Raw genomic sequence first — 17,807 nt, 5'->3', positions numbered from 1 at the left:
TGTCCTCTTTATTGGAGTTCCATCCCAGTGGTATGGTTGACTGCACAGGTGGCTGATCAGAGTTTCTAGCCCCTTCAAGAAGTTGAGATGATACTGCTTGTCTCAGTCTCATCCTAAATCACATTGTTACTCTCTGGCTCGACCCAATATTCCCAGACAGACACTTCTATCAGGCATGACATTTCAAGGGTTTAGAGATTACCTCCCCAAAGCCCAGGGCAAAGGTTAGACCCCTTTCTGGGCAAGTTTAAATTCTTTACTACACTGCATCTTACCTACCTGTATGGTCAACGCACTAAAGTCCTGATATTCTCTTCATCTTACAGAGTTTAACTTCCAAATCATCATAATAATATAACTACATCTGGGCTTCTGAAATAAATGTGTTTTCAATACTGCTAGAGTTAGGTAACTATTTAAGGAAAAATAAGTTTATTTACTAGTTGAAGCCAAACAAAAATTCATAGCTCAATCTTATTCTAATATATTTTATCTATACATTCGTCTTCACTATGTTATTTTGTGTGTTTGCAAAATAATGCTCAGGATAATCAATCCATGATGGAATACCTTTCATTTAATATCAGGATGAAAATCTGGCCTTTTGAAAAACTATATATGTAGATCAGATAACTATATTCTCCTTTCCACAAGCTGATTACTATGCTTGAAGAAAATTATTTGAGCTCATTGTGCTCTCTGAAGAAACAAAATTAACTTCTTAAACTAGCTAAAAACCTAAAGACTACTACTGTTTAAACATTAGTTGTTGATGTTTCTAAATCATTATACTTTAAATAAGTTCTGCAACACAAATCATTGAGTGATATGTAGGCATGTAAAAATGCAGTATCTAATAATCATTCTCATTAAAGGCACAGAAATGCCTAACTACTTTCTTTTTGGTTCAGTTAAATATCAGAACGCCCCCTGCTGGGTTCTTTGTAATATATCCATACAAATACCAATTTTAGAATACAAACATTAAAAATCTTGACACAAAAAATAAATATAATTGTGGAAACAAGGCCTACATTTTATAAATGAGAAATCCTAATACAATATTTATGCAGGTGAAAACCTTAGCTATTTTAAAATTAGTGAACATAAATCATTTTTTCAATGTTGAACAGTTTTTTAATAAAACATTGACACATTTTTTTAATCTTAAAGAGAATAACATTTTCCTTAGTAAACATGTACCCACAAAAATGTTATCCAAACAAAAAAGAAAATATATTTTATCTAAAAATTAATGCCAGAATTCTTAGTGAGGGTACAATATTTAAGATAGTAGCTAAAAAATTATTATTATAAGGTTATAAAATATATTTTATATTATTGGTATTATTTTCTGTCTGAAAATCTTGGAAGAGAACATTTTTGCTAAATATGTGACTACACTAAATTTTAAAAGTGCACAAGAAAGGAAGCAATTAAAACATTTTTAATCCATAAATAGAAGCAAATAATATATTGAATAGTTACCATAAAAATGATAAATGTATATATTTTTCTATAAACTTAGATATATTAAAGCTATTAAATATCTATGTAAACTTATATTAAAATGTTTTAAAACAAACCATAAATATATCCTCTGAATATTTTTGCCTTGTATTCAGCTACATTTTCTCCTTCTATACTATGGTGATGAAATTCTGAATCAGGCAGATTTTTTTAGAATTTTAGTTGTTCTTAAGGGTTTCCTGCCCTCCAGTGGTATCTGCCTTAATATTTTCACTGCACCTTTCAACATTACAAAGAGAAGACTCATTACTTCTACATTTACACTGTGAAATTATATCACACTGTATGGCAGCATCTAATCTTTCTTTCATTACAGGTTCACCCTCTGTTTGTACCCAGGCATCACATCTCACAAACTGTACAGTGCAGCTATTACTGGTTTGGTCTTGTAATACATGTGTTGAATTACTCTGGGACTGTGCAGACTGATCTGTGTTATTTTTCATTGAGACCTGGTGAAAACTTTCATTTTGTTTATGAATTTTGTCATTGCTTTTAATAATCCTATCAAGTGGAAATTCTGGCATCCTTTCTAAATAAAAATTATTAGTTGTTTCTTCAGTTTTGATGGATCTTCTACTTGAATCTTCAATTTTCTGCAATGTTTGATCTTCATCATCAGATGGCTAAAAAAAATTAGTAATTTTTCTGTAAATGATGCTTAAATTTAAAAAAAAATCATTCAATCACTTCAAAGCACCAATTCATAGTGTAGAAAATTTCAAAACAGAAAAGACTTTTACAAATCAAGATGGATATTGCGTTTTGAAAAATCAAGGTTATGAAATTTTAAAATAATAAGAACAATAATAACCCTTGTAGTAAAAATACAAATGTGTTTAAAAAGATAAAGGAATTTTGTCTCTTATATGCTACATCATCTCCCTACCCATGCAGAGGAAATAGTATACAGCATAATCTTCAACCAGTTAAAAGAGTGGAGTAGAAGTAATAATTTTGAAATAAATAGCTAGCACATAAAGCTTCTATTATTCATTCACTGACTTAGCAAGTAAAAAAATATCTATATTGTACTTTTTATGGGCCTATATTCATAAAACATAACTTAAGGAGAATTATCAACAAACAGGAAATCAAATAGCTAAAAGAAAAGTTAAATAGCAATAAATATTATAACTTATATAAAAAGTTAAATTTTAAGAGCTTTTTACAGTCCAAGATTTCAATTTACTAGCTTGAATCTTTCAACTTCATGAAAAATTTATCTTTTAATTACTAGTCTTTTATGAAAATCTTGTGTAATATTATTTATTACTCAAGCTAGAAAAAAAGCAAAGTTAACATAAAAAAAAAAAACCTAAAATTCCTGAGCTGATTGGCACTGAAATAGAAAAAGCAAGCCCAAGAAATAGCATCGAGACTGGCTCGCACAAATTAGAGAAAATAACCTCAATAAATGTATTCAAGAAATGAATATTCACTAGCATCTGCAATGTGAATGGAGCAGATATGATAGCTACCCTCTTTCAGCAATAATTCTCATGGGTAGAAATTACATTAATCAAATAATCATACACATGTATGTTTAATTACAAACAGAAATACACTAGGAAGAACACGTATGAAGCATTTTGAGACCATAACTGAAGGGCCTAATTTACATTGAGGAACCAAGAAGTGACCTTTTCGGTTTACATTGAGGAACCTTTAGAGGAAGTGACATACTTAAGCTAAGACCTACAGGATGAATAAAAGTAAGGTAGAGGAAACAGGACACATAAGCGATTAACCAAAGATCTTATATACATTTATGTGTTACCTATGGACACAGACAGGGTGGTGAAGACCTGGGGTGGGGCAGGAACCAGGTGAAGGAGAGGAAAAAAAGGGACATCTATAATGTGCTCAACAATAAAGAGTTTAAAAATAAATAAGTAAAAATAAAACATATTAAAGAAGAAAAAGATGGAAGCATTAATGAAGTAGATTTCCATTTATGCTTGTGATCTAAAAGAAATGCAACATTGCCACTCAGAAAATGACATCACTCTAATTATTCATATAAGTCTTGAGACTTTATTTTTGTATGTATTCTTGGTTGTTTTCGGGTTTCGATTATTGTGAGTGGATTATTTTGAAAACCATTTAAAATAAACACAACTTTATTATACAAACACTCACACACATCTTGATAAGAATGACTTTTGTAAATAATAATGTACACATTCATCACTGTTATAAATATGAATTATGCTCATTTACATTTTAATTTTATATTTTATATTCTTACATTTTTAAATTTTTGTTTACATTTATTTCTACAATTTATTAGTACAACTACTATTTTCAGAATGTAAAAGGAGAAATACAAATAATTCAAAATTGTAGAGCATATATTAATAACCTCCCAAAAGGTAGGGTGGCATAACTTACCATCTCTGAACTAGAACTGAAACAACTATCTGTTGGCCCTGGAGAGTAACTGGAAGATTGACTACTCTGTGAAGAATCATTATCTGAAAATAAAGGTTTAATTTATGAAGAATGGAATTTATTAATACTCTAGAAAACATATACATAAGCAAAAGATATTTACTGGTGAACTTCAGTTTAACTAACACACTACAGAGCATTTGCAAAATTAGTAAACATTTTGGGCATTTGGCATCTTGTGTTTCTGTTAGGGTATTATGAGTGTATTCTATACTTAAAAGAGTTGTTCTCTACAAATAAAATAATAGTACATACATAAGGAAAGAAATGAGTAGAGCAAAATAGGTCGCATTTTTTCCTAATACATGAACCATTTTTCATGAATAAAGTGTCAACCTGCAGGAAAGAGGAATAAGTCAAGTTTTAAGTACCAAGTCACCAGATATTTGCTAAATAGTAAACCAGTAGCCCTGCACATGAATCCGTGCACTAGTAGGTTGCTGCCACCCTCCTGTAGCTCTCTGCCCACTGTCTCGCCTTCCTGTAGCTCTCTGCCTCCTGCTTGCTTGCTGCCCTGCCCTCCTGTAGCAATCTGCCTCCCATTTATAGTTCACTGCCCCATCCTCCTGCAGATCTGTGATCCGGTCATTACATTTCAGGGCATAATGAATAATTAGCATATTCCTTTCTTATTATATAGGATATTATGTAGGCTGAAGCTTCATTGTACAATCTAAACTGCATGAAAAAAAAATGACTGAAAGCATCCAATATGTAATCAATAAAAATATATTAAAATAAATAAATTAAATTACTAGAGTCACAAATTTCAAAGTAGATAAACTTAAAAATATAGTACTGGATGAACAACTACAAGAACAACAAAAAAGCAAGTTGCAAAAAAATAGTTTGCCTCAATTTGTAGAAAGTTCAAAACCAAGCAATAGAAGTGTGTGTAATATCACAAAAAACAAAGTCAGGATAATAGTTACCCCTAGGGGGCAGAAGAGGTAATGCAGTTGAGAAGATATTCAAAAGTATTTGTTATGCATTATTTCTTAAACTACAAAGTGAGTACAAAGATATCCACTTTATTTGTTAAACTGTGTATTTATCATGTGTAATATATTTTACCAAAAAATTTAAAAGGTCAATTGCACTTCTACTATATACTTAGTTAACTATGAAATGTACTAGCTAGCAAAACATTTATTAAAAAGCATTAAATGAACTGATTTCTATTTCAATGTGTTTTTTTATAATAAAATTTACTTACTGTTAAAGATTTTCTTTTTAGATGTTGGTGCACCTTTTATAGAACATGTTCCTCCTTCTCCAATCAGATTCTAGAAGAAAAAAATTTTAACAAATCCCACGTATATACAATAATGTCCACTTATATCTCCCTTTTCATTCCACCAATTCATTTCTACAGTATTCTTCCTTCAAATGACTTTAATTGAACAGAAAGGATTCTTTTTTTAAAAAGTAGAAATATTAGCCTGTGATGAACAACAAATAAAATTGCTCTAGATTCATGAACAAAAGAATAAATACTTGCTAAGAAATGGATTACTAACAGGAGAGGCTTTAGGTACAGAGTAAATACAGTTTAAAAAAGACAATGATATTAAGCTATTTGAAGATTTACTCTGTTATTTTCATTCTCAGGTTTTTTTAAAAAAATAAAAGCTTTTAGAGATATAAATTTTCTGTAGAGCTCAGCATTGGTTTTGTTTCCACCAATTTCTATATAATTTATAACTTATTTTCATTCTTTTTATTTTTTAAAACCAGGGTGTTTCTTAGTGTCAAAGTAAGGGAGGTTAAGCATCATTTTTTGTTATTGATTTCTAATTCGATGAATTTTTATTAGAGAATGTAGCTATGATGTCAATCACTCCTTAGATAAATAATTCTCTTGGACTTCGTGATTTACTACATGAGTTACGTATTTTGGCAAATGTATCATGGACTTATAGATAATATAAATTCTCTGAGATATATACAGTTTTAGATAGACAGACGGGTGGGATAAAGGAGAAACTATCTAGTTGCAACCAACCCAGGTTTCCTTTCCTCTTAGGCATACAACTAGACTACATAGCCTAGCCTCCTTTGAAGTAGATTTGGAAATGTAATTTAAGTTCTGGTAATGGGCAGAAGGGGTATATACCACTGCCAGCCCTGGGCCATAAAAACATTCTCCGCAATCCTCCATTTCCTCTTCTCTTCTGCTGTCTAAGATCACCATACACTACAAATATGGAAACCACCAGCTAAAGATAGAGTCCCTAACAGCCTGAGGCCAGAAATAACTTTATTCTGCAGAGCCTTTGATCCAACCCCACTATCCAATCATTCTTAAAGTCTGGTATGTTCAACTTAAAAAAAATAAATTCAAGCCCCAAACTTGTAGTAGGAACACACAGATTCCAAAGCTGGCACACACTCCTATGCCCACATGAGATCTGTTGCTAAAGGATAACAAAGAAGAGCATCCTAAAGAGAAGAAATGAATTGTTCAAGAAATGCCTCCATCCTTTAGAAAGTAAGCCTTCACAATGCCAGCCCAGCAGGATTAAGTGGTGTGGATCAGTAACCCTATATCTCCTCTTTTCTGAATAGGCAACTTTACTGTCCTTGCTCCAATACTACGTATATATTTTCTTTATGTATATCTTTTTATTTTCAACCTTTATTATATTTTACATTTTTTAAAATATATATAGATTATTTTCCTTCTCAATTTATTATTCTTTAAATCTTGATTTTTTTTTAAAAAATCACCCCTTCATATTTAATATATTAATTGCTAAGCAGGTTTCATTCTTTACATTTTATATTAACCATTTATGTAGAAGTGTTACAAACCACTAAGTACAGGTTTCCTAGTGTGGCATCCCCTCTTCTTTGAATTCTGAAGTTCTATGTGTCTTCATTTCTCCAGTGAAGAAAGTACCATTTAAACAATCATCTTTAAACTTTTTCCTCTGCTACTTTAAATATGTTTCAGTTCAATATGGTGACATCAGAGGATCTCACCTCCTCCAACAGACACATTGAATCTATAGCTACATAAGAAACAATTTTCTCTGAAAAAAATCCCAAAATCTAAGAGACTCCATGCTACACACCAAGCAAATGATTTTTAAAAACAAACAAACAAAAACAAACAAAAACATATCAAAATGGGTAGGAGAGGCTGAGATGCTGAGACACATTTCACGATAAACTCAATGCCAGGAGGGGCAATCACTTGGGAGGGAATCCACAACTCCAAGCTCCTCCTTGGGAAAAAATGGTTTGGACCTCACATATGGTACCTGATTTTTTTTTTTTTTAAAGACCTGCATCTGCATCACTGACGTTTCTATCTTTCTCTCCCTCTTCCTTCTTATCTGAAATCAATAAAAATATACTTTTTAATTTAAAAATTGAACTGCCATATAATCCATTAACTCTACTTCTGGGTTGTTTTTTTCTGATGGAAATGAAGAAACTAATTTAAAAAGGTTATCCTCACCTCTATGTTCATTGCAGTATTATTTATAATAGCTAGAGTCACACTATGTTTTTTTGGTGTTTTTTTGTTTGTTTTGTTTTTTGTTTTTTTGTTTTTTTGTTTGTGTGTGTGTGTGTGTTGGGGGGGATGTTAAATCACAAAATGAATAATGTGCAAACACTATTTTTTCTCAGGTAATAATCTAAAATGAGTTTTCCTGGTCATCAATTTTTTCCACTGGTAATTTAGAAGCCCAGTACTTCCCATCTGTAGCTCCAAACTTCCCTTAGGGCTTCAGTGCCACTGGCCATTAAAAGAATAACACTGGAAAAGGAATTCTCAGTTCTTACAATCCTAGAAAATTATGCATCTCACATCTGATAACATCCCATAATTGAGATCTAGCCACGTAGCTGCACTCAAATGAATAGAAGATTAGGGAATATGTTCCTTGGCTGAAATATATTCATTTCACAGTGATAGCTTTATTCTAAAAAATATAGTACATGAATTTTGGTGAACAATTTACCTTTTCTGCAACCTCCTCCTATGTTTTCAATCTCATTGAATGGCATCATCCCATCAACAACCCATTCATTTACCCAAATACAAATTCCAGGTCTCTAATTTTCCCTTCTCCCTTAAACTAATAATCAAATCTAGATCTAAATATTTTTGATAGCTCATCCCTCATTTCTATAATTACTGCCACTAGTCAACTTCAAGTCCTCATTCTTTTTTACCCTGCCTTGAGTCACAGCACCCTGAAATCTCTCCTGATTGTTGCCAGACACAACTCTCTAGAACTCTTATGTCATCGTACTCCTTTGCTAAAAAATTTTCAGGGGCTTTCTTTATGTTCAGTAATAGGAAATTAAACTATTATATGCTATACAAGGTCTTTTATGACCTGGCCCTTTATAATGTACAAAATTATTTCTGGCCACATCTCCACCACTTGTAATTTGCACTACAGTAGTAATAATAGCAATAATTCAGTTTCTAAAACAAGCTATACTCTCTCACATCTTAGTTTCTATGTATGTTGCTCCTTCTTCATAGGATGAAGGCATTTTGTCCATTTGGTAAGCTTATTAATTAGTACCAAGATCAAATTTAAAAGGGTCTTTTACTAGGTCCCCACTCCCCTTTTGTACAAACCCCAATGAAGTGTTTTATCTAAAGGCATTCGATTTTTTTCTGTTTCTGTCTAGCTACTAGCTTACAACTTTTTAAAGATTGGTTATAAATCCTTTCATCTCTTGGCATTGCAGTCTAGTGTATAACAGAATATTATCTTCATGAGAACAAATACTTTGTTTTTTTTACCACTGTATCCCGAGAATATACAAATATCTATTAAGTAAATTCATAATGTACTCAACGCATATTAATTGAATATAAAAAAAGAAAACAAACAGTTAAAACTTTGGAATCAGATAAGACAAGAGTTTGAGTCTGATTTGAATGTGTGACCATGAACAAGTTATTTAATCTCTCTGAACTTGAGTCTCTTTTGCTGTGAGTACTTTACAGTATCAGGCTCTTGTAGAATCAAGTACAAAAAGCTCCTAGCACAATGCCTGGAGTGTTGCAACAATCATACTAGTACATCCTTATTATTAGCAAGTGTTATAACTTATACAACCACTAGAGACCCAGTGCACGAATTCGTGCACGAGGGGGGTCCCTCTAAGTGGCCTGCAGAGATTAGGCTGAAATCCACAGTCCAACGCTGCCTACAGCTCCTACCTGCTGCTCCTGCTCATCCTGGCCCCACTGTGCCTGCTGTGGGATCAAGCCTAATCACTCCTGATTGGGAGAGGCTTACGATGCCATGGCAGTGCTTGCTAGCCATGAGCCCTATGTCTGGCATTCTCCCAAGGGGAGTGGCCAGCGGGATTGGGCTAAAACTGGCTCTCTGACATACCCCGAGAGGGTCCCAGATTGCAAGAGGGCGCAGGACAGGCTGAGGGGCCCCACTGGTGCATGATCAGGTCAGGAAGGGACTGTGGGAGGGTTCCAGGACATGTCTGGCCCATCTTGCTCAGTCCCGATCTGTTGGACCCCAGCAGGAAGCAAGCTAACCTACCGGTTGGAACATCTGCCCCCTGGTGGTCAGTGCACTTCATAGACTGGTTGACCAGTTGACTGTCTGCTCCCTGGTGGTCAATGCATGTCATAGCAAGTGGTTGAGCAGCCTTAGCATATCATTAGCATACTAAAGGCCTGGTGCTACAAAATTCGTGCACGGGAGTGGGGGGGGGGAGGGAGTCTCTTATCCCAGTCTTCACCCTCTCTGATCTGGGACCCCTCAGGGGATGTCCAACTGCCAGTTTCAGCCCAATCCTGCTGGCCACTCCCCTTGGGAGGGTGCCAGACACAGGGCTCATGGCTAGCAAGTGCTGCAGTGGCATCAGGCCTAAACAGGCAATTGGACATCCCTCTCACAATCCAGGACTGTTGACTCCCAACTGCTCACCTGCCTGCCTTCGTGATTGCTCCTAACCACTTCTGTCTGCCAGCCTGATCACGCTCTAACCACTCCCCTGCTAACCTGATTGATGCCTATCTGGTCTCCTGCCAGCCTGATTGCCCCTAACTTCCCTCCCCTGCAGGCCTGGTCCCTCCCCAACTGCCTTTCCCTGCAGACCCGGTCACCCCCAACTTCCCTCCTATGCAAGCCTGATCACTCCTAACTGCCCTCCCCTGAAGGCTTGATTGCCCCCAACTGCCCTTCCTTGCAGGCCTGGTCCCCCTCAACTGCCCTACCCTGCTGGCCATCTTATGGTGGCCATCTTGCGTCCACATGGGGATAGCCATATTTGACCACATTGGGGCAGCCATCTTGTGTGTAGGAGTGATGGTCAATCTGCATATTACTATTTTATTAGATAGGATAGAGTTATAATGCATGGGTGGAGGCCGGCTGGTTTCCCCTGAAGGGTGTCCTGGATCAGGGTCGGGGTTCGCTTGGGGTATGGGGTGGCCTAAGCGCAGGGCCTGTGGTGGTTTGCAGGCTGGCTATGCCCCCTGGAGACTCAAGCGGAGGCCCTTGTATCTGGGAATTATTTATCTTCTATAATTGAAACGTTGTAGCCTTCAGCAGAGGCCAGGCCAGGGCAGGCCAGGAACTTGGCTTCCTCCATCGCCAGGAAACCCAAGCCTCCTGCTCGCTCCATGGCCGCTGCCATTTTTGTTAGAATTTATTTATCTTCTACAATTGAAACTTTGTATCCTTAAGCAGAGGCCTGGGCCGGCCAGGGTGTGCAGGAAACTTGGCTTCCTCCATTGCCGGGGATAACCAAGCCTCCTGCTCACTCCATGGCTGCAGCCATCTTGCTTGGATTAATTTGCATACTCACTCCTGATTGAATGGTGGATGTGGCTTGTGGGTGTAATGGAGGTGTAGTCAATTTGCATATTATTCTTTTATTATATAGGATTATGCTTTGATTGACTGTTCAGTTGTTCTGCCCTTTGGTCTATTTACATATTTACCTTTTATTACAATATATAGGACTAGTGGCCCAGTGCATAAAATTCATGCACAGAGGGGCGGGGTCCCTCAGCCCAGCCTGCATTTTCTCCAATCAGGGACTCCTTGGGGGATGTCAGACATCCCTCTTGCAATCTGGGACTGCTGGCTTTTAACTGCTCACCTGCCCGCCTACTTGATTGCCCCTAACTGCCTCTGCCTGCCTGATCTTGCCCCCAACTGCCCTCCCCTGCTGACATGATCTTGCTCCCAATTTTCCTCCCCTGCTGCTTAATCTCGCCCCCAACTGCCCTTCCCTGCCAGGCTGGTTGCCCCCAACTGCCCTCCCCCGTCAGCCTGATATTGCCTCCAATGGCCCTCCCCTGCAAGCCTAATCTTGCTCCCAATGGCCTTCCCTGCAGGCCTGATATCACCTCCAACAGCCCTTCCTTGCCAGCCTGATTGCCTCTAACTGCCTCTGCCTGCCTGATCTCGCCCCCCAACTACCCTCCCCTGCCAGACAATTTTGTTCTGACTGGTCGGTTTCTATGCCAGTCTAAAGCTCCACCTCCCAGGCAGCCATTGGCTCCTCTCAGTTCACTCAGATTTGCTTCTGATTGGTCAATTTCTACATCAGTCAGAGTCTCCAGGTCTATTTCTGGGCTTGATCAAAGAGGCAGGGCTGATTAGTAGCCCCTGCAGAGGCCCAGAGAGAAACAGAGGCACAGCTGCTGGGGAAGCCTGGAGAGAAAGAGAGGCAATGGCTGATCAACAGTTGCCTCAGGCTGCAGATAAGACTCTGCTTCTCTCTTTGGGCCTTTCTCTGGGCCTGATCTGCAGCCCTCTTGGCAGTCAGTGCTGGGTCGCCACACCCGAATCAGTGGCAGTCAGCACCAACTGCAGGACTGACTTCAGGTGTTCGGCTGAGCCTTCAGTCAGTCGTACGGACCTTGGGTTTTTATATATTAGGATTGTTTATAGATGTTACAGCATCCTTAAATATATAACCATGTTCTCCTGTAGCACACGGCAATCTAAAAATTTTCATCTTGTAAGAAATTTCATATGATTTATCAAAAGAATTTTAAGTGTACCTAAATTAGTCTGCCTCAAATAAAGCACATTACAGTTTCTGAAAAGGTATTATTTTATTTCCAGATCTAAGCTATAATTCCTCAGAGTGAAAAAATATAAGAAAAATAGTTAGCTTACAAAGAAAGTTTTTGATAAAGCTAACCTTGTTAAAATAAACTGCAAACACTAAAATGCAACATGAAAATAGCACTGAATTAGAAACATAATGTAAGATATATATTACCTCACCAAGTCCAAAGTCGCATGATTTCTTAGAATTCAATTCCTCCAAGGGAATACTCCTAGAGTAAAAAATAAGTTAGTAGTATAGTTTGCCTTATTTCCTCTGAAAGTAATTGTTCTAACTTATGGTTCCCAAAGTTGGCTGTGAATCAGGATAAGAGAAACTTTTAAAAAAAAATAAAGATTCATAAGCTCCTTCCTAAGGAATCAATTTATTATGTATACCTCAAACTTACTGTTTTATATTTTAAAATCAGACATTCAAGTGATGTGGGTCTGAGCCAGGTTGAGAACCATGTTATAAGTCATTTTCATAAAGTACATTTTAAAATTCAAAGCCTTACATGCTGTTTTCCATTCATAAATTTCTGAATATTTAGAGATTTGACAAAAAAAATCTAATTTGTTGATTTTATTAAATTGTAAATCTATGTTTTAATTTATTTCTTGTGCCAATCTCATCTATAAGGAAATACTTCCAGAATAAAAATAATCTAGTTTATGATTTTCAGTTAGCAACACTGGATGAAATTACAATTATTACCAAAAAAGTTAGGACCATTCTGAAATTACAAGTTTTCTTTAATTTCATGTAACTGCAGTGTCATAGACTATTGCTATGCTTCCTTATGCCATTAACATTTGAATTTTATTACTTTTATTGATTCTATAATAACTAATCACCTTTCCCATGGAGTCCTGACAAAGATTATAAAATATGCTAATCATGTCAGTAAGTATTCATATACATGTAATCCTCCTGTTTCTTACTGTAAATTAATAAATTGGTATTCTGGAGGATATATCTTTCTTGAACACATAAGTCAGTCTTCTCAAATATAATTAATACCAAAATTCAGATTAAAATTAAAGGTACTTTTTGCACTAGCAAATATGAGCACCATACTCTCAAGTAGGGTGACAGAAGCAATATCCTGACAAATGGTAAGCCTTCTTTAAAGGAAGCCTTCCCAGACTAAGACAGCAATATTTCTACCCCAGTTTAACCTTTCAATTTGCATAAAACTAGATTCTGATTTGCATTCCCCACATTTACCTAACAACTTACATATTATTCACTGGATATTGCTGGATTTCTATCTGTGGTTTCTTCTTTTGGTAGTCCTTTTCAAATTTTCCTTTAAAAATAAAAATATGCATTGAATTAAAACTTGAGCATAGACTATTTCTGTTTTTTAATATGAAGCTTATTCATAGGATCAATTGCCTGGTCCACAATGTCATATAAAAGAATGTCATTCTATTTTTAATTTCATATTCCTTCAAATATATGACACACACAAATACACACACGTATGTGCACACACACACTAAAATTGAAAACAGAAAAACCCAATAGACTATTATGCTTTCCACATAAACACCAACCTTTCTTTTCAGAGCTGGCTGGATAACAATTCCTCTCAAAAGATGTACTACGATTATTTCCTCTATTATTGTTGTATTTTTTCTGATAGTTCTTCTTTGGCTGGTACTTTTCTGGATAATTTGAGTTAGAATTACTAAAATTCAACCCTGGATCTGTAAAAATGCATCTATCAGAGGAATGATTTTTATCAGAATTGGTGACTCTCATACTGTCATAACCACACTTTTCAAATGGTTTTGTTATCCTCTGTTGATCTATGCTTAATAAATTGATCACATTTTCGTTAATAAAAGAGTTAAAATTCTCTGGTTGAAGGCTGTGGGTTGGCTGGCTCACATCCTCAAGGAAATTTGACATCTCTTCTTTATTTTCTCCCCAAATATGTTGTACTGATTGTTTTTCAGTAATGAAATCTGAATGTCTTCTCTCATCCATGCTTCCATGATCTTCACCCATCACTGTAGCAGGGCTTCCAGTGAGGAAATTCCTATTTCCTGGACTTTGGGATAAATAAAAACATATTTAGCAAGAAAATTATAGGGTATTTTCACTTAGGAACTCTTAAAATTCTTAGAAAACTTTGAGTAGCTACTAGCATTTGCCTATACTATGTTTTTATTTTTCACATTTAAATAAATAGTATTTATTTGGGTGGAAATTTGTCTGATGTACTCTTGTAATGCCTTAATGAGTATAAAAATAACTTACACTTAGTTTAGTATCTCAATGTGAAAAATTAGTGTGTGGTTCGATTTACTGTTACAAAGCAAAACAAACCTATGTATGTGTTCTGTAATAATGTCTAGCAAATAACCTAGACGACCACTGTATGTCACTGATGCTCCATTTAACCAGAGAAAGATGTTTTTAAGATTGTGCAGAGAAAAATTATCCTGTGTTAAAATATTAAATCAAATAGTTAAGAGGACATTATAACATATATTTCTCAACCTAACAAGACTATAAAAAAACAACAACTGATTTCCCTAAGGTAAAACAATATAAATACAAATGCACATATAAGTAATAAAAGATAAGATGAAAAGGTTAAACTAGATAAAAATTCCCTTCTAATGAAAAAATCATAATTCTAGGTTCTGTCCAACTTGTATAAGAATCAAAGTTATCATAGAAAATAATTAGAAATAAAGATATTCTGGATTTTGTTGGAAATGACTATAAATTTGGAGGGGAGGGGGCCTAGGTTGTTCCAGAAATTGGAGTTAACCAAAAAACTTGGAAAAGAAACACAGACTGCTAAAACTGATTGATTTCTAATTTTAATTTTTTAAGTTACTTATTAAATATTTAGTGAACAGGTATAACTATTGTGTTCCAGAGAGAACACCACATGTTGGGGACAGACAAACAAGAGAAGTCAGTTTGATATTAAAGAGAGAAAGAGGTGTTTTACCCAAGAATGTTTACAGATCATGATCCAATATTGTTTCTCAATATGGGTCTCATTGGTGTAAAAAGCACTTCATAAGTTAGAAAACATAGTACAAGCATATGTCATCATTTTTAAAAAAATATTTTAAGTATTATAACTCAGGAAATTTACTCACTGAGAAAAGTGAGCACATAGAAATATACAATGCAATTATTTCTCACAAGAAATAGAAGAAAGAAAAAATTAGAAAATGGTAAATGATATCCTGAAGTCAAGTGTTCCTATACTAAATTTAAAAAAGACATTCTTTTGCAAGGAAAGTCAGGTGGTAGCATTTGAGTTGGGAGACTGAATGCTGGGAAGAATTGCTACACATTGAGATGACAGAAATGATACTAAAACCTTAAAGTCTTATTAAGACAAATCAATCTAACTTCTTTAACAATTTGTTTCCCTATAAGTATAAAATTCATTAAAAGCTATGCACTAATGCCTGGCCTGCATGGCTCAGAGGTTGAGCACTGGCCTATGAACCAGGAGGTCATGGTTTAATTCCCAGGAGCACATGCTGGGTTGCAGGCTCAATCTCCAGTAGAGGGCATGCAGGAGGCAGCTGATCAGTGATTCTCTCTTATCATTGATGTTTCTATCTCTCTTTCCCTCTTCCTTCCTCTCTGAAATGAATAAAAATATATATTTTAAATTATACACTAAAATAGGGAAAATTCGTTATCTAAATGTCCTTTTTGTGCGTTAAAGAGGTATTCAATATATGCCTATCATGTGATAGGGAGACTATACAGCTTATATTCTAATGAAGATAATAAAAAAGATAATGAATCACTAATAAGTAAAATTAATGAAAGAAATATAGAAGTAAGCAAATAAAGAAAATTATAGCACTTTTATAAGTGCTACAGGATTACATGAAGAGTCCAACTGGCATAGCTCAGCGGTTGAACTTTGACCTATGAACCAGGCCACAGTTCAATTCCTAGGCAGGGCACATGCCCAGGTTGCAGGCTCAATCCCCAGTGGGGAGCGTGCAGGAGGCAGCCAATCAATGATTCCCTCTCACCACTGATGTTTCTATCTCGCCCTCTCCTTAAGAAAAAGCATCCTTGGGTGAGGATTAACAAAACAAAATAAAAAAACATACCCCCCAAAAATGATAATAGCCAATATAACAATAGCTGCCCAGTGTAAATGAATCAAAATTATAGCCATATTGTGGTTAGATCAATTTTGGGGGAGGTATGCTATTGAATTTTAGTGATTAGTTTATGTGTGCCATAAGATGAAAAAAGTTGAAAATCACTGGACTATATGGATTTAATTGAAATCTTTAGAACATTTAACCCAAAAGCAACAGTAATACTTTTTCTTTCTGTGCATATAGAATTTTCTAGGATAGACCACATAATAGATCACAAGAAAAACAGAGTAAATACAAAGTAAATAGACAAAAGAAAATAAACGTAAAAGCAGAATTCAATTAAATAAAAAATAGAAAAATGTGAAGTATTTTCTTTAGCTAACAACAATCAACAGACACAATACCATAAAAATGCCATCCAGGAGCTAATCCAATAATGAAAAAAAAAATTGTATTACAGAGAGGCTAACCATGGTCATGCTATAGAAAGTGAGCCATGAATTTGAGTAAGAGCAGGAATATTAAAGTAAAAGTCAGACTTACATCAGGGAGGGCCCTGACTGCCAAAATAAATTTCAGATTTACTAGTAATGCTTTATTTAGCATATGAATTCTAGTATGCAAAGCAAACATATGGCATTGGAAGTACCAAAAATGTTACAATAAAAATAATTCAATGAGCCCTGACCAGTGTGGTTCAGTTGGTTAAATCATTGTCCCATACACCAAAAGGTTGTGGGTTTGATTCCCCACCAGAACACATACATAGATTGTGGGTTCAGTCCTTAGTTGGGGCATGTACAAGAGGCAATTGGTGTCTCTCTGTCTCTCTTTCATTCTCTCTCCCGCCCTCTCTAAAATGAAGAAAAAAGAAAAAATTCAATGACCACGCACGCACACATATACACACTCACACACACAAAAGAAGAGAAATATGTGAAACTGAGAGATGACTCTGGGAGAAGAAAAATAAAATTGGTAAGCATCTACTCAGAATAACCAAGAGACAGGAGAAAAAAATACAACTTACCATATTAGAAATGAGAGAAAAGTCATCACTACCGATGTTAAAGATTTTAAATACATAAAAAGTATATTTTATAACTTTAAGTCAATAAATGCTACAACATAAAAATAGCATGCATTTAAAAATTTAATTAATAAAAAATAAGATACATTCATTGTATGACAAACCACCAAAGCTCACTCAACAAATAAATAATATTACTAGCCTGTATCTAGTAAAATATGATAGTTAAGGAAACAAAAACAAAAACCTTCCCACAAAAGAAATGCCATACAGAATGCAGATCAGTAGTTGCCTTGGGATGAGGGTAAGGGATGTGACACGGTCAGAGGAAGGAATTACAAAGGTGCCCAAAGCAACTACTAGGGATGATGAATACTATATTATCTTTGACATATATCAAAACTTAAAGCGCACATTCTAAATAGGTTCAGTTTGTAGTATGCTGATTATCCTATATATTAAAAGGCTAATTTGCAAATTGACCAATGGCATTACTACCGGTCGCTGTGATGCAAATTGACCACCAGGGGACATATGCTCAACACAGGATGCACTCTCACAATGGAAGTGCGGTCAGTGGGCTCCCACAATGGAAGTAGGCTCAGCCAGAAGCC

At 35.4% G+C, this 17,807-nt stretch overlaps 1 protein-coding gene across 1 annotated transcript in view; it reads right to left on the bottom strand.

The window, feature by feature from the left end:
- Positions 1-1,303: 1,303 nt before the first annotated feature.
- Positions 1,304-17,807, bottom strand: part of CUNH12orf40 (chromosome unknown C12orf40 homolog) — a 33,930-nt gene continuing 17,426 nt past the window's right edge. The window contains exons 10-15 of the mRNA XM_036455578.2: positions 13,614-14,113; positions 13,294-13,363; positions 12,226-12,283; positions 5,201-5,270; positions 3,925-4,007; positions 1,304-2,156 (exon numbers count right to left, since the gene is read on the bottom strand). Of these exons, the coding sequence (XP_036311471.1) occupies positions 1,689-2,156; positions 3,925-4,007; positions 5,201-5,270; positions 12,226-12,283; positions 13,294-13,363; positions 13,614-14,113 (1,249 nt within the window). The 3' untranslated portion in view covers positions 1,304-1,688. The remainder of the gene's footprint in view (positions 2,157-3,924; positions 4,008-5,200; positions 5,271-12,225; positions 12,284-13,293; positions 13,364-13,613; positions 14,114-17,807) is intronic.

Source organism: Pipistrellus kuhlii, unplaced genomic scaffold (assembly GCF_014108245.1).
Source record: "Pipistrellus kuhlii isolate mPipKuh1 unplaced genomic scaffold, mPipKuh1.p scaffold_m20_p_3, whole genome shotgun sequence".
Classification (NCBI taxonomy): Eukaryota; Metazoa; Chordata; class Mammalia; order Chiroptera; family Vespertilionidae; genus Pipistrellus; species Pipistrellus kuhlii.
The sequence above is the reverse complement of the archived record's forward strand: the minus strand, read 5'-3'. Positions and strand labels throughout refer to the sequence as shown.